Here is a 17,172-nt window from a genome sequence, read left to right as displayed (position 1 = left end):
TTTATGATTAAAATAAGAAATGAACTACGTATGAAACCTAAAGGGTATAAAAGGAATATTTGAATCTTAATTACTTATAAATACTTGATTTTGACTAATGTTAAAGATCTAAGAATGATTACGGGTCGTGTTATATGCAAACGAATACGGGTTTGAAAAATCCGAGATGTTATAGGGGGCATTGTCAAGACCTTCCCAGCAAAAGACAACTTATAGTTTTAAAGAAAATTTTGATGTATTGTTTACAAGAAATTAGATCTAGCTATATTTGAGGGGGAGGATCATATATGTCTATAGCTATGATCTGTATGCTTAATTGTCAAATAATGATCATGTTGTAAGTAGCGCATAAGTCCTTGGGACCGCATATGTTATGCGGCACATAACATATGCGCCGTATAAGATATACGCCCCAAGTGACCTATCATGTGTTTCCTATAAATATGGGACTTATGCGTGATTAACTAGACTTTTGGTCATTCGTGTCATTTGCTAGAGAGAGAGACTAAAGAGAGAAAGTTCATAAAGTGTGATATCTTGTAAACTTTTGATATTATCAATGAAGTATTTGCTTAATGTTACTTGTGATGTTCACTCTCATTGTATTCCGTACCTTAAAACATAAGCTGTAACTCTATAAGATCCTAATCAGTGTCTACATCAAGTTCTTTCAGAAGTGAGAGTTTTAAACATTAAAAAAATGAAAAGCTCTTTGCAATTTGGATCATCATAGTTATATTCAAACAGCAATGTCAAGACCCCACCACACACTCACATTATCTTTCATGGATCTATTATGTCTTAAACTAACTTTGATCGATAAAATTACGAATATACTGACAGGAAACGAAACTTGTAAGGACTTGCGAATTCAATCTTCTTATAATATAACTAGTGACTCAAAGCATTTTAGATGTATAAGCTTTTCATGTGTTTTGTTTAATGAATCTAGTTTAATGATGATTGCCACTAAAAGAGTTATAGTTTAAGCTAAAAATAACTTTGGTACAAATACAATTAAAACCTCGTTCGCTTTTGATGAAAGACAAAAGGCTTTCAAATAAAGATAAAAATAACAAACACAAGGACCAAAGTTGTAATTTATTAAAAAAGGTCTTCACTCGCTCACTTTGCAGTCCCAATTCAAAATCACATCAATGGAAGAAGGTGAAGGAGGAACAGTGTTAAAAGGCGTTCCGGCGTACGGTGGCAAATACATTCATTACAACGTACTCGGAAACCTATTTGAGGTCTCTTCCAAATACGTTCCTCCTATTCAACCTCTCGGCCGTGGTGCTTACGGCATCGTCTGGTAATCGCATCGCTTTTGTTACCGAATCTGTTTCTTTTAACTTTATCAACCATTGATGCTCAGATTGCTGTAGTGATGTATAGCTTGTATTAGATCGAATATATTAGTAAGGGTATGTTCTAATTAATTAGATTACAAGATATGATTTAATTAGGTTTTCTTTTTTAATTGTTATTAGCATTGTATACTTAGGTTTCTTTTTCATTATTCAACAGCTTCATTATTTTATCAGCTGAAAGTAACTAATTAACAGCATTTAGGCCCTTGGGGACATATATTTATTGTGAGGTTCACCATTACTCTAATGCTTAATCTTGTAAATTTGATAGTTCTCATAAGTTGATGTTTACAGGTGCAAACGAGCACAGCTGCTCGCGAGCTACTCGATCTCGAAATGAGCCGAGCCTTTTCAAGCTTGAGCCCGACACTCAAATAATGCTAGTTTAGTTATCGAGTCCGAGCTCAATCCTTGTATGGGAAGCTCGTTTAGGCTCGTCGAGCCTTAACAAGCCTTGTGTATTTTCAATTTTTTCCTCTTTTGGACTTCTAGGTATTAAGTTAACACTTCACAACCAAGCTCAACCCGAGCTTTGGCTCGTTTAAGGTATTAAAGGAGCTCGAGCTGAGCTTAGGCTCGTTAAAGGTTTTTTTTAATCAAAATGCATAAAAATAATAAAAAAATGCATTTAAATTAATTAATAAATAATAAACGAGCCGAACCCGAGCTTGAAAAACAGCTCACGAGCTGAGCTCGAGCCCTCGTAAGTCAAAATGAGCTGAGCTCGGGCTCGGCTCGCCTCGTTTAGACCCCTCGATGTTTATCTTCTTTTGGTTCTGTTAATTGTGAAATGATGATTGTTGAGTAAACTGACATGACGAAGTCTCTTCATTTCAATCACTGTAGACTGTACTTGTTTTCTGTTTTCTATTGACAAAATGTAACTGCGTGTTACTGTTATTGTAGTTGTGCTAAAAACTCTGACACAAAAGAAGACGTGGCAATCAAGAAAATCGGGAATGCATTTGATAACAATATTGATGCCAAGAGAACTTTAAGGGAAATCAAACTCCTATGCCATATGGACCATGAGAATGTATTTACATCTTCACATTCATTACTTTTTCTTTATTCAATCCCATAATTTTATGTATTCGTATTATCTAATACACATATTTCATAGATCATCCAAATCAAGGATATCATTCGTCCACCAGGTAAAAAGAAGTTTAATGATGTTTACATTGTGTATGAGTTACTGGATACAGATCTTCATCAAATTATATGCTCATCTCAGGCATTAACAGATGACCACTGTCAAGTGAGTTTGCGCAGTTCTTTTAATCTTTAGTAAATATTATATGAATTGCAAGTGCTTTCTAATAATTGCATTGCACTTTGGTCTTTGCACTTGGCACTTGGCAGTACTTTTTGTACCAGTTGCTTCGCGGGCTAAAGTACATACACTCTGCAAATGTTTTGCACCGCGATCTAAAACCAAGCAACTTGCTTCTGAATGCAAATTGTGATTTAAAGATTTGTGATTTTGGGCTTGCAAGAACAACATCTGAGCCAGATTTCATGACTGAATATGTGGTCACCCGGTGGTATAGAGCCCCTGAGTTGTTGCTTAATTGTACTGAGTATACTACAGCCATTGATATCTGGTCAGTTGGTTGCATTTTAATGGAGATTGCTTTGAGGGAGCCTTTGTTTCCTGGTAAAGATTATGTTCAGCAGCTGGTGCTTATAACTGAGGTACTACTATTCATAAACCGTTTTATTCAAAGTTTTAGTTTCTGTTGTTATAATATTGTTTAAACGTCTTCTTTTAATGTGCACAGCTTTTAGGTTCACCAGATGACTCGGATCTTGGATTTTTAAGAAGTGATAATGCTAGAAAGTATGTTAAACAGCTTCCTCGTGTACCAACTAAATCTTTTCAAGAAAAGTTTCCAGATGTGTCACCGTTAGTGTTGGATCTTGCAGAGAAGATGTTAGTTTTTGATCCGTCTAAACGAATAACTGGTAAATGTTTTTTTTTACTGTAGGTGTTTCATAAATAGATATTTTGGTTATTAATATTCTGATTTGGTTTACACTTTGTTGACATGTTTATGAAAGTTGAAGATGCTCTCAATCACCCTTTCTTGCTAAGCCTACATGAGATAAATGAGGAGCCCATTTGTTCATCACCATTTGTGTTTGATTTTGAGCGAACAGCCTTAAGTGAGGAAGATATAAAGGAGCTTATTTGGAAGGAAGCTTTGAAGTTTAATCCAGACACTGATAGTGATGGTGGGGTGGTGGAGTAATTTTGATTTGGAATACTTGTAAGTTGTGCATTGTGAGTTGTATATCCGTTTGGAGTGTGTATTTTCTTGGTTTGGAAAGTGTGTTTCATACTTACATATAATATATGACTTCTATAAGAACAAGTTTCATGATCCATATTGATATTTGATAATAATCCAAGTACAAAGTCTATAAAGTATTTGTGATTAACTTATGTAACTATGTTGTTAAATTATGTATATGTTATAAATATATTAATATTATGGTTATCAATACTTAATATAGATTAGCTTATTCCCCAAGTTTTTATCTCCTACATCGCTTTGTCATATTAATTTGCAATTAGGCTTATTTCACAACAGTATTAGTAAACATGAATGAGCGTTAACCAAGAACCGAAGTTTGCTCGTGTTTGATAAATAGGCTCATAAAAATAAAGTTTTCTTCGAACTATTTGATTATGTTTGTATATAGCAACAATGCATTTTTTTTTATATTTTTAATGATCTATATGAAATTTCTTTGGTTTTTCTATCGTTATGGTCATTATATGTTTTTATGTGTAAAAAATTTATCATCCTTGTTAGTAAAAAAAAATAATAAATCCATTTATAATGAGAGTTTTAATAAGTAAAATAGATAACATGCACTATAAGACATGTAGACGTGCAGTATCTAAAAATGCTCATATTTGTTAATCTACTACAAAAACAGAAATCCAATTCCAAAAGATCACATATTAAATAAAAGAAAAATGATGCACACAATTCAACTATTTGCCGATTAACTCAGTGGCGGACTCAGAAAAAATTCTCACAAGGTCGGAAATTTTTTGGGTCGGTAGACTATCGCTATAAAAAAATTTTCAATCCGGTTCAATTGTTCGAGTCGGGTCAAATCGGTATATAATTTTTTTTCAGCCCGGTTTAGTCATTCCGGCCAGGTTAAAATAGGGCCGTGTCATATAAAAAATGAAAAAAATAATCAAACAAAATCATATAACCAAAAAACGTGTGTGAAACGCCATTAAAAATGTAAACTAAAATACAATAAATCTAAAGTTGTTTTCTTTAGATTTTCATTTTTTTGAAATCTAACAATAATACCATCTAGTTTGACATTCCTAAGCAAGGCCGTCTCCGAGAATTTATGTACCTCGACCGAGCTGAAATAAAAAGACCCGTAGACCTTAACAAGTGAAAATAAGTGATATATAATAACTTATCATATATCTTAAACAATATCAACAATGAAATACGAAGTTTATTTATTGTTATTAAAATATAAAATAAGATAATAAGTTACCAAAATAAATTAAATTTGAATTACTTAAAATAAATTAATCAAAATAAGCTATAATAAAGTAATCACAAGACTAACTCAAATAAAATTCACAATTTACTTAACTTTGTGCTATTTAAAAAAGAAAAAAAAAAAGAAAAGAAAAAGAAGAGTCCATTTTTGAAAAAGAAAAAAATGTGTGCAGCAAAAGTAATTTAATAAAATAGCATTCTTGTTTTCTACAAAAACATCATTCTCACTATAACTTCATACCATCGTAAAATTTTACGGCAATGATTCTTTTCCTTTGTCATATTTTTTTTTCTCTCTTTTTCTCATTATTTAACAAGCCATTAACCCAATTTCATTTATTTTTGTTTTAAAAAAACTATTATATGTTTAAAAATTTTGTGCCCTCTACGGAAACTGTGCGGGTCGAGGGTGCGGCTCGCACACCTTAAGAGCCAGCCCTGTTCCTAAGCAAGTGGGTATACCTATGAATAGAAAATGTTATTAGGCCTATAAAAAACTAATACATGATAATCTTTTGGTAAACAAATAAATTAAAAATAAAAACATATCATAAACTTCTCGACATATATTAAGTTGTAAATAAATTAATAAACAAATGAATGAATAGTTAAAGACAATAGGACTTAAAAGAGTTATTTGTCAAAAATTCATAATTTTAAAATATTAAACATTGATTTATGTTTAAGCCAGCTTATTATAATTCTATAAAGTGAATGCATGTAGTGACGTAGGCTTCATTATAATATGAAGTGTAACCCAATAAAAATTAGAGCATTGGGCCATGGCTTATGTTAGAACAAAGCCCAACTCTTACTAAATAGATATTAGGTTATGTTCTTCATCTTTTCAACTATAAAATTTTTAGTAACACCCTCAATGGAGAAATCTGATTCTTCGTTTCATCTTTTCTCTTTTTCATTTCAGATACTCTTTACTTCTATCAATAATAATTCTACTGGGGCCGGTGTTAAAATTTCACAGGGTCGATTGAAATTTTAACACATATATACTATTAAAAACAAAAATTTCACAGGAGACAGTCGACCCCTGCACCACACTAGTGGGGCCGCCCCTGAGTCAATATCACCGTGATCATCCTTGAACATTAAAAAAGAAAAAGCGTTTTTCAGTCAACACCTAACATGATCATGCTTGAACATTAAAGAATTAAAGAAAAAGAGAAACTAAAGAAAAAGAAAATGACATGATATGACCTTTCTAAATTTTGAATGATCATTTCAGAATAACTTTGTTTTTAAGCTACACAAAGCAGTATAAATGCTAAACTATATATAACAACTTAAAGTAGTTCATATAAACATATAATATGTTTTTTGATCAAGAAATGACTAGAGGCGATCTTCCATGTAAGGAAAAATCCGAACATGATCTCACTTTACTAACCAAACTTACCTTAAAACATTTACATGTTGACTTACCAACTTTCCACGATGTCTTTAAATTCATATATAAATAGTATAGTTAAACACTTATAACTCATATCTTTATAAGATGCTCAATCTTAGTAAAGTAATTTTAAATAAGAAAAAGATGTTTTGAGTGCGGTTATATAAAGAAACCAAAAAGGACTTCAGATGAAGAACAGGCGATTCACAGCCGGAGCATGGTGTGTCCAATGGCCACATTTTCGGATTTTCCAAAGTCGCCTCATTTTCTTGTTTAAAGAACCCCTTCAGTTGCATCAAAACTTTTAACTCATCTATGACAAACCAAACCAAGAACTCCACAACTGTAATCATTCTTAAACAATCTCTATACTCTAAACACAACTTTAACATTAGATTGAAGATCATATATCAGCAAACAATAAGGCTTTTGTGAAAAAAAATGTAATATCGATTCAAGCACTTATTTGTGGCTGTGAACAGTGATTTACACCGTATTAGATCGAAGAAAATGACGAAATCAACTTTTAGTTGCACACCAAGATCTATACATCATATCATTGTGTTTCTGTGATGCTATCTTTCTTACCCTACTGTCTCCGTAAAATTTCTGTTTGATCATCATTCATAATATCTTTTGTAAATACTGAAGAGAAGATACAAAGAGTTACATACATGAAGCCAAGCCGAGTATTAGAACTTAATGACTTGCTTGGGTTGGCTTCCAAGCTTTCCAAGTGACTTGTCTAATGCTGTGTGAAATTCACTGAATGGAGCAACCTCCATGCTGCCAAAAAAAAAAAAAAACCAACATTCATGCATCAAAATACAAATCACAACAAAAATATGTGTTTTTTAATGTTAAGTGACTAACTCGTATGTCAATGTTCCTTCACGAATTAAGCCCAAAAGGTAATCCAACATTTCTCTGCACTCTTTATTCTTATCTGGACCCAACCAATTTTGTAAGTAGAATCCTGTTAAAGTAAGCTCCTGCAAGAAAACGAATTATGAGGATAAATATTTTTAATATTTTAACTGTTTATAAATTGGATACGTACTTTAAATATGAAGGATAAAGTTGATACGGTTACAGGTTTCTTAGCCATACCACCATAAGTCACCATCGTTCCACCCTGCCTGAGACCATTGTTAGTAATGAGGAATCTAATTAAAGAAACACATTATAATGAGATATAGTAAAATATGTATAAACCTTAATGCATTAATCTCACCTTAAGAATTTTAAAACAAGTGAAGCGGCATTTCCACCAACACAATTAAATCCGAGAGCAGGTTCCGGTATATTATCCTACAACAAGAGTTAGAAGTGTGACAAATAAAAATAACAACAAATTGCAGAATAACAGCAAGTTGAAATAAAAACATACCAAAAGACTTTTGACATTTTTCACATCGAGTTGGCTCTCGGTATACACTTCATCAGCACCAAGTTTCTTGAGTTTCTCTCTTGCTTCGTCTGATCCGGGCCTACAAGTCAACAGAATCCATACTCAAGTTAAACTAACAAGTAACAACTGAATCTAACTTTAGGTACAAAATGGAAGATCTTATTAATCAACCTGTCCCTTATAATATTAATGGTATGAACGCCACGAAGTTTAGCGAGCTGAATGACACATTGACCAACCATACTGGTTGCTCCATTTTGCACAATTGCATCCCCTGTTCATTTATATTTTATAAACTTAATATTCATCAAGTGAAAGCATACTAGAACATGAAAATTTAATAAGATCAGTGATTATATCACCTGATTTGAGATCCACAAAGTCTTCTAGCATCCTTAGAGCAGTCAAAGGATTAATTGTCACTGTGGCGGCGTATTCAACTGGCGTATCTTTATCAAGTTTGTGCCACAAAGTTTTATCTTTAACAACATGTGTTTGCCATGTACCTAGGAAGATATCAAATACCAAATCATTAAATCAAATAATAACAATCATCATCATCATCATCGTACTCAGTATATCCCACCATTAGCAAAGCTATGGTAGGGTCTGAGGAGGGTAAGATGTAGGCAGCCTTACCTCTACCCCATAGGGATAGAGAGGCTGCTTCCGGTGAGACCCCCGGCTCGATAGTAGTTTTGCATCAAGCCTTGGACATAAGGCACATAGCACTCAATCATCGGGACACCGGCTGATCGGTGCATGTACCCTTATCTTTCAGCTATCAACGCCACTACATGATGCCTGATTAACCGTCCGTCACTTTTAACGTTATTTTCACGAGATTAGTAAAATAACGTCAAAATTAGTGCAATTTCACTTTTGCCCACCCGAGGGTTCACACATATATACATCATATGTGCGCACCGCAGTCGGTGGGATTTTACTGGGTATGATTGATTGATTGATTGATTGATTGATGTGCGCACCGCAAGCAGGGCTAGAATAACCCTAAACCCTAAATCAAATAATAACAATATGATAGATAATAAATAAACTAGGTTAACAAGAACTACGGATTATGAAATTCACCAGGTGATGGCGGAGACACCATGACTAAATCGCCTGGTGAAGGAGCTTGTACCGCTGAGCCTACAGAGTGTACGATTCCGGCACCCTCATATCCTGCAACAGCAGGCAGCGGGGGCCTCACAGGGTACACACCTACAAAAACAAAAGCACATACATCACAACAATCATAATTATGTATACGGGCATTATTATCCATTAGTTTGTTAGAGAATTTGTTAGGCTGCTCGTTGTGGTCTCAAGTGGGAGATACCATCCGGCCACCTCACTCGTTAAAGGGGCGCCAAACCACAACACTCAAACTATAATCCTGGCCAAACCATTTTTTGCCCCTCTTGGTGGGTGGGGCCCACTTCAAACAATCAATCCCTGTTTTAAAAATATATACATATATATTTATAAACCTAACGCTTAAATTAACGGGTGGCTGGTTATTGCTCACAGCCTATGTGTCACTAATGTGGCGCGTTCCACGACACACAGATATTGGTTTCTATAGATTCCTTTGATCAATAGATGTTAATTGAAACCTTGAATTCTGTTAATATCAGATGGATTGATCGGAGAAGCGAGCATTTTAACACAAACGTTGTTTGCTTTAATTTCAACCGGCGGAAGCTGGATTATCCTGCAAACATACAAGATCAGTAATTGGACTATTAACCAAAAGTAGATTATGAAAACAGAGAGCGAGCGAGTATGACTTGGTGACGGTATCCGGAGGGCCGTGGGTCTCGTAGAAGACCGCCGTGGACGGCGGTGACATGAGGGCGGAAAAAGCCCTAACCTTGTCGGAAAGTTGCCGGATGGGTTTTCGGGTTAGAAACCTCGCACACGCCATTGCTGTGTAGCTCAGCTTCTCTCTGTATTCAGGTTTTGTTTTGTTTGGGCTTATGAATATGACTAAGCAATTGGCCGTTGACATCGTATTTTATTACTGAGGGGATTCGGTTAACTACTCTTCTTTTTATAGGTGCGACTAGTGTCACCATCACCTCTAATAACATCACTCTTTTGATTTTTATGGACGATTTCGCCAACTACAATTCTACAATCAATGATCGTGTCAAGTTTGTTTGTCTCACGCCACAAACTATTAACCCTGTGATCTCTGATGCAAGAACAACGAGGTTGACTTGCTCCAACACTACGTGCCATCAAAAGTTAGATGTTTTTACTCAATGCTTAGATAAGTCAAAAATGGGAAAAATATTATTAAGATATTTAAGTAAATGACAAAGATCATAACTGAAAATTATTTGAATTTTGTTGGACTCAGTAAATAAATAAAAAAAAAAAAATTCAAATTTAAACCAAATTATTAAAAGATATTTTATGTTGGTTGCTTATTTATTTATTTTTTTGAATTAGTATGTTTTTTCACCCTTCCTTCACATTTCTATCGGTCCAAATACAAGTTGACAATTTGATTATTTGAGAAAAAACTAATTTATAAGTTAATTGAGACATAAGAAAGAAAGTTGGTCTTAAACATTTGAACAAACACCTTGTCTACACTCTACCTGACTGACTCTCGTTCATCTGAACCCTCAAAATCGGACGGCTGGAATTAAAACTTACACCAGCTTAACTCTCACTAGCTTTCTTTATCCAGTCACGTGCTACGAAATTTGGCGCCTAAAGACGGTGAGCCGATTACGATTAACGATCACCATAAAATCCACACACACACAACTCCGATAGCAAAGCCCTCACTCTCGATCGAATGCCGCAGTTTCAAATAGCATAAGCACTCATGGCGGAAGAGGTCCATGTCTGCGGCGGACCTCCCTATCTTCAATCCGGCTTCCGCCGCTGGCCGGAGAGAGTCTAGCTCAAGCTCGAGTTCAGAAGTGACGTACAAACTGATTCATATCATTCCTGTTGTTGTCATGGCCTGCTTCTTCATCCTCTGGTGCTTCAGTTCGCCCGGTATCTATCTACCTCTCACGTTAACAAATCGGTTTACTTTATATCTTCCTAACTCTAATTGTGTTATTAATTAAATTCGTTTACATGTCTCTACATTTGTGCGTTTTCTGTTTTAGTTCAGTTCGAGATAGCTTATAGTTAGGCCTTAATAAGTGGTGATTAATCATTTGATTGATGCTTATTACTACTGTAATGTTGAGAATAGTTTGATTACGAAGCAAATAGTTAAACCCTAGGTTACTCTGGCCATCTGTATGATATTACATTGCAAAATTAGGTCTAATCTGTTGGTAGTTCCGGTAGGTTGATAAGTAGGTCAAGTTGCTTTGGTTTCCTAATTGTAGTATGATTAATATGGTAATGTATTTGTCACCAAGTTAGGGTTAGATTATATTTTAGGGCTTGGTTAGAGGCTTTAGATGTGTGATCAATAGAGAATTATTGTAACGCGTTTTTGAGTAATAAAATGTTTGATTGATCTTGTGCCTTGATAATCTGCTTGAGTTACAATTTGTGCGAAATTTATCTTGGAATTTATAAAGTGTTGGCTGTTTGATCAAGTTCAATTATGGTGATAATAAATTTAATTTGAATATTTCTGCTATAAGGTCTGTCACATATAGGAATTGTCGAAATTGAAAGTTCAAACCTGATAACTATTGTTTGCTATGTTAGTGGACATGGAAACCAAGGACGGGAGAACTATATTTGTCCCAAGAGCCAAGAACAAGAAGTCGCCACAAACCAGTGAATCTACAGATCTTGATCTAACTGTATTGGCATTAGAAAGTCCACCAGATGGTTTCTTGTTGGTTTCTGAAGGGCCATATGCCTCGGTAGCTCTTCTTAATCAGCCTAATGTGTCTCATGATCACAATGCCTCATTATCAGTTGTTCATGACCTAAAAGCACCATTCTCAATTTCTCAAGAGCCAAGTGCCACATTCTCTGATTTGCATGAGCTCAATGAGTTGTCTGTTGATTTACACGAGCCAAATGCATTATTCACTGTTTCTGATGAACGAAGACTTAACAAGGGTTCAGAACAGGCTAGTGGAGAAGGCTGATGAGGTAATGATCTTCCTCTGGTTTTTCCCATAGGTGTTGTATGGGAACCGTTAACTGCAAGACTCTTTTGATATGATTCATGTCATGCTATAATCAGACTAAAGTTGGAGAATACAGAGAAGAAGATATAGTACTATAATAGAAAAAGTTCATTGTTATACTTTTAAACTGAATGATATAATCAATGGTATATTGACTGCACTTGCAAAATTTGTAATCATAGGTACAATACAAGGTTTGATCTAGAATTTACACATATGATGTATACCAAAGGAAACATAGAAAACAAGAAAATTCCTAACATTTTGTTACAATGATTAAACTGTTTGTTTTCGTTTATTAATCTACAAGAAGCTGGTGTACCTTTCTAGTAGTCTACAACTCAATAACTTCATCTATTCTACCATTACCAACCCACAAGTATAGAATTCCTGTTTTATTAGCAGGCAAGACCCTACAACAGTCCCTTCTTGGTGCCTGCATTAAAAAAACCAGTTAGAATATGAATGCAGTATCACAAAGCGTTAAAGCCTTTAAGTACTCTTTCACATTTTAGTGTATAAATTTGAAAGTAAAAAGGTTACCTTTGTCCACCGACTACCATCTTCCTTCTTTAAGGCCACAATAGTATCAATATCTTCAGGAGAATCCATTTTCCATTTGCAATAAGGGTAACGTTCTTTATGAAGACTATATATCCCAATAATCTTCTCTTTAGCTTTATCATACCTGGTTGAACTCATGTAATACACAAAAGGCTTTTGGCACGGGTTCCTTGTAACAGGTCTAGTATTAAATGCGTATGCGGTATAATCAAGCCTTTTGTGCCAGTTTAGGAATGTGCGAGCGGGTGCCTCGAGCTCTCTTGGAGATAAAAATCCCCTTATGATTTGTATTGCATAACCCCATGACACCAAAATGGTCCATTCTCTTTTCTTGTCATAGCAAATGGACTGTTGTATGATGCTAGCTGAATCATATTTAGCCGATTCTAGCAAGTGTTGAATGCTTTGTACTCTATGCATCCCTGGGAATAACGGGTCTACTACATCAAGATGGAGTGAGACTAATGGAGTTACTGGATGGGCTACTAACAGGCCCAATAGATTCCCATGCACATCATACTGCACATTCGGTAAAACATCATAATAAATATTGGTGCTAAGTTTTGGAAGGTAAACATTAGAGATGACAAAATGGGTGGTTGGTTAGCAGCTCAAAATGGGTCGAGTCAGGTTGTAGAAACTAGTAACACTTTACCATTCATAATCTGTAAACTAGAGGTGCTAAACAGGCCATGTTTGTGGTTTGGCGGGTCGAACTCGACACAAACCCAAAAGTTTGACACGAACCTGAAAATCATGTCTGGTAAGTGAACCTGAACATGACACGATGGGTTGACATGAAGACAACCCATTCAACCTGATTTTTTATTTTTATTTTTATTTTGTTCTTCTGCTTATTAATAATAAAATTACAGATTATAAGCAATTAGGAACAAAATACAAACACATATATAAAAAAATATGTATAAGTTATTGAAGTTTGTGTCAATTTCTTTTTTACTTTTAAAATTTTGACATAAAAGACCTAGATCTAAGCTACGACTTGAAAACATATTAAAAAAATAGAACAATGATCTGGTTAAATGGGTCAACCCGAACCCAGCTCATTTAGCAAAATGTGTTTATGGGTTCAACCCGAAACTGACTTAAGCTTGGTTAGTTAAACGTGTTCATAGGTTTGACCCAAAACTGACCATTACATTAAAACCAAACTGGTGAATTTTTGTGTTAGGTTTGTCTCACGTCAAAAAGTCATGGCAGTTGAATGTGTTTAAAACTAACCTGATGAAACCCTGGTTCTTTGGTGAGGGGGACGTTAAGTTCAGACATACAAGCATGAATTCTATCATCACTCCCATAATAACCAGCATATCTTTGAAGACACCTATCCTGCATCTTTTCCAACTCCACCGCCAACGGGTAACTAACGGCAAACCCGCCGCCACCAAACGCCATCCCATACGAAAACAGCATGTTCTGAACATGACTTTCTGAGGATGTCCCAATATAATAAAACTGATTATGATCATATTTAGACAGCATCCTAACTAAATTCTCCACTATAAATACCGTGTCATCATCTCCCATCACAAACCACCGTACGTCCTCCATTCCCAACCGCAGCGTTTCCGATACAATTCTCGATATTCGTATGGCCGAGTGGTCCCCATCAGGATTCGTGTATGGAAAATCTGAGATGTCTTCATGAAGAGGTAGGTCCCAGCAGAGCCTAGTTGGACCCGCAAGACTCACCTTGAACAGGGACGTCTGCGCAGAAACCAACTGGATCCGCAGGACCAACCATGCTCAGAGACGTGACGTCCTTACGCGCAGTACGCAAGCTGTTCCCGCAGGAAATGCCTCCCAATGGTGAAGGACTCCGCCTGTCCCCGCAGCCTCGGATACAAGCCATTAGGGAAGGCCACCCGCGCAGCAAGGCTACACGCACAAGGCACTTAGCTCTCGATCATTCAGTGTCACCTGAAGGAATGAGCAAAGCCGGGAACAATCCCGCACAGTGGCGGGAGGGGGAATACTCCCGCCCAAATAAGCCAGTCCGTACAATACAGGAAGATCTTCTGTACTGTACCTGACGAGGTATGGGCAAAAGATCTGACTAAAGATACGACAGCTTATTGACAACAGTATGGCGAGCAGCATGCTTCTGCACTGTATGTCACTATTAGCCGCTGCCTACTCACCAACTCCTGTCATACCACGTGCGTAGCCGGCAGTTGGTGGAAAAGGAATAGTATACAGCAGGCCTGGTCACTATCAGCCGCTGCCTACCCACCAACTACCAGCAGGGCACGTGCGTAGGCTACTGTTGGTGGAACAGGAACACTGTTGCAGCCGGCCACACCTCCTTGGAAACCTACCTTCGGTTATAAATACCACGAATGGTATGACCATCTCATCTTATCTTGTATCATCATATTATACCTGATATCTGCTCTAGCAATCTCTTAATATACATTTATATTTAAAGAGCAATCTAGTCTGATTCTCACGCCGGAGGGTGGTCACAAAGAGGAACCCCCCCCCCCCTTCGCAGTGACAAGCTCACGGTGTCTGTTTTGCAGGTTATCAGAAGAACCATCTTCTCAGGGTCTAACCCCTCGTGGGAAACATCTATCTAACCCCCAGGTTACCCGTAATCTGTCCAGGGTCCGGTTAGTGTTTCTTCATTGGCGCCATCCGTGCATAAAGCTAGAACATTTTTTCTCCAGTTTTTTCAAACTTCTACAAAGATGGTTAAAGAAACTCCGGTAACCACAACCCCAGCTACTGGGGGGAATACCGGCAACACAGTTTTTACAAACACTACCCCGGTTACCCAAGCCGGGGCAAGTGAAGTAAATTTTACGAACACTACCCCAGTTACTCAAGCTGGGGCAAGTGCAGTAAATGATCGCCTACTGGGATTCACGGATACCCAGTTAGAGAAACGAAGACTCCCCCGCCAAACTCTCGATGAAGTTAAGGCATGGGCGGAGGCACGACAAAAGGAATTCCAAGCTGAGTTGGACGAACGCTTGCGTTCCGTCCAACAGGCAGACGAATTCGAAGAATACTTGGAGGATGACTCGGAGGAATCCGACTCCGACGCAAACCCTCGCCATAGGGCAAAAGGGAAGCGTAAGGAAACGGACTCCCAACCGAGAAGGCATTTTGGACAAGCCTTCAAACCAAAAAGCACAGGTGGAAGTCCACGAGACTTATCCAAAACGTTCAGACCAAACGTTGCAAATGCGGGAACGTCCAAATTTGCAAGGGACATTGCGGAAGCAATCGCCCCAAAAAGTGCCAAACAAATGTCAAGCATAGGCACATATGACGGTATATCTGACCCCGATGATCATTTGAACAGATTCATAGCGGGGGCAACCGTCAGTAGTTGGACGGAACCTACATGGTGTTACATGTTCCAAATGACACTGGTCGGGCTGCTAGAGCGTGGTTCGACCGTCTACCGGTTAACCACATCTACGACTGGGCTGACTTCCAACAGAAGTTTAGCCAACACTTCAGCCAGCAAAGAAAGTATACTGAGGAGCAATGGACAATCCTCAAGTGCATTCGAGAAAAAGATGAATCTTTGCTAGACTTCATCACTCGCTTCAACTCGAAGAAGCTAAGTCTGGGTAACATTAGCGAAGATCTTGTTCGCGCTGCCTTTATCCAGGGCGCGAGCGACCCAGAGCTCATCCGCACCTTAACGGGTAAAGATGGCATGCCATCCACATGGGATGCCATCATGACAGCAGCTAAACGCTTTGCGGAAACGGAGAAGCAACTGGGTAGAGATCTCCCACAGAGCACAAACCTCTACACCCAGAAAACAAGAGAGGACAACGTTCTCACCGCCCGATTAAACAAAAAGCGGAAGCTAGGCATTTGGCAGTCAAGGGTAAACTTTGACACCTCATCCGGCTTGCAGCATCGGTTAGGCGGAAGGGATAACGTACAGTCCAACAAGAACTCCAGATGGACGCCGCTCACCAAAAGCGTCACCGAGATATTCGCCACCGAGGAGCTCCCATGGCCAAAGCCTCAAATAATCCGACATCGTCACAATGCTGATCGGATCAAGTACTGTGACTTTCACAGGACAAAAGGCCACACCACCGAAGAATGCATAGACGTGAAGGACATGGTCGAAGCATTCGTTAGAGATGGGACGCTCGCGCACCTCGTGGCGCAATGAACGCTGAGCAGGCTGATGCGTGTAGAACCCCAGCTGGGGGAAACACGAATAAAATTCCAGCTTCAATGTGGAGACTACATACTGCGTAAAGAACGAGATCCCGAACCAGGTGCGTATCGGCTCGATGGCACTCCCATCCCAACAACATGGAAGGGAGCTCATTTACACAGTTTGTATGTAAATCAATTCCAAATTTGTAAAGAAAAGGCCAAGAGCCACTTCTAATGGAAATGATTCTCCTTAAAACATTGACGCTGATGATTTTACATTTACATTTTTATGAACTATCAACACGGATATGCCGGTTTTCACCGCATAATTACGTGAAGTCGTTGCGTGGGGAAGGCGGCAAAACCCGCATAAACCCAAAAAACGACAAACCTTCACGCAGGTCAGTTGAAGGGGAAAAGTTCAGTTATCCCATTTAATGAAAGTGCCGGTCTACCCGCATGAATCATGAAAAAGGAAACTGAACACTAACCTATCAACAACCAAGCGTCGAACGGTTAACTTATTCAACACTAATATGCCGGTTTTCACCGCATAATTACGTGGAAAGTCGTTGCGTGGGGA

The 17,172-nt window shown here is 37.6% G+C and overlaps 3 protein-coding genes across 3 annotated transcripts; 1 reads left to right on the top strand and 2 right to left on the bottom strand.

Annotated features, from left to right (window-relative positions):
• The first annotated feature begins 2,281 nt into the window (after nt 1-2,281).
• Nucleotides 2,282-3,693, top strand: LOC143592026 (mitogen-activated protein kinase homolog NTF6-like). The gene is made up of 5 exons (XM_077072044.1): nt 2,282-2,406; nt 2,494-2,631; nt 2,736-3,068; nt 3,155-3,338; nt 3,435-3,693. The coding sequence occupies exons 1-5, from the start codon at nt 2,392-2,394 to the stop codon at nt 3,623-3,625; spliced, it is 861 nt and encodes a 286-aa protein (XP_076928159.1). The 5' UTR covers nt 2,282-2,391; the 3' UTR covers nt 3,626-3,693.
• A 3,309-nt stretch (nt 3,694-7,002) lies between these two features.
• LOC143592027 (enoyl-[acyl-carrier-protein] reductase, mitochondrial-like) lies at nt 7,003-9,667 on the bottom strand. The gene is made up of 10 exons (XM_077072045.1): nt 9,531-9,667; nt 9,357-9,454; nt 8,830-8,961; nt 8,100-8,243; nt 7,909-8,011; nt 7,717-7,816; nt 7,561-7,637; nt 7,387-7,465; nt 7,200-7,318; nt 7,003-7,112 (listed from the first exon to the last, which is right to left on the bottom strand). Exons 1-10 carry the CDS (start codon nt 9,665-9,667, stop codon nt 7,019-7,021), a joined length of 1,083 nt encoding a protein of 360 aa, XP_076928160.1. The 3' UTR covers nt 7,003-7,018.
• A 2,534-nt stretch (nt 9,668-12,201) lies between these two features.
• Nucleotides 12,202-14,003, bottom strand: LOC143592024 (uncharacterized). The gene is made up of 3 exons (XM_077072043.1): nt 13,674-14,003; nt 12,411-12,950; nt 12,202-12,303 (listed from the first exon to the last, which is right to left on the bottom strand). The coding sequence occupies exons 1-3, from the start codon at nt 14,001-14,003 to the stop codon at nt 12,202-12,204; spliced, it is 972 nt and encodes a 323-aa protein (XP_076928158.1).
• Between the last annotated feature and the right edge of the window lie 3,169 nt (nt 14,004-17,172).

The sequence above is a fragment of the Bidens hawaiensis genome, unplaced genomic scaffold (assembly GCF_021521415.1).
Source record: "Bidens hawaiensis isolate Kalapana, Puna unplaced genomic scaffold, B.hawaiensis_p1.1 tig00040278_1, whole genome shotgun sequence".
NCBI classification, from domain to species: domain Eukaryota; kingdom Viridiplantae; phylum Streptophyta; class Magnoliopsida; order Asterales; family Asteraceae; genus Bidens; species Bidens hawaiensis.
This window is presented reverse-complemented; position numbering and strand designations above follow the sequence as displayed.

What these genes read in the sequence shown, in the direction of transcription:
- LOC143592024 (XM_077072043.1), bottom strand. Translation starts at nt 14,003, where the DNA reads ATGGAGGACGTACGGTGGTTTGTGATGGGAGATGATGACACGGTATTT. An exon ending in AAGAACCAGGGTTTCATCAG is followed by an intron (nt 12,951 to 13,673) that starts GTTAGTTTTAAA and finishes CCGAATGTGCAG; the next exon opens with TATGATGTGCATGGGAATCT. An exon ending in ATGGTAGTCGGTGGACAAAG is followed by an intron (nt 12,304 to 12,410) that starts GTAACCTTTTTA and finishes TTTTTAATGCAG; the next exon opens with GCACCAAGAAGGGACTGTTG.
- LOC143592026 (XM_077072044.1), top strand. An exon ending in TAACAGATGACCACTGTCAA is followed by an intron (nt 2,632 to 2,735) that starts GTGAGTTTGCGC and finishes GGCACTTGGCAG; the next exon opens with TACTTTTTGTACCAGTTGCT. An exon ending in AGCTGGTGCTTATAACTGAG is followed by an intron (nt 3,069 to 3,154) that starts GTACTACTATTC and finishes TAATGTGCACAG; the next exon opens with CTTTTAGGTTCACCAGATGA.
- LOC143592027 (XM_077072045.1), bottom strand. Translation starts at nt 9,667, where the DNA reads ATGGCGTGTGCGAGGTTTCTAACCCGAAAACCCATCCGGCAACTTTCC. An exon ending in GGTGTCTCCGCCATCACCTG is followed by an intron (nt 8,244 to 8,829) that starts GTGAATTTCATA and finishes ATATCTTCCTAG; the next exon opens with GTACATGGCAAACACATGTT. An exon ending in CTTTGTGGATCTCAAATCAG is followed by an intron (nt 8,012 to 8,099) that starts GTGATATAATCA and finishes ATAAATGAACAG; the next exon opens with GGGATGCAATTGTGCAAAAT.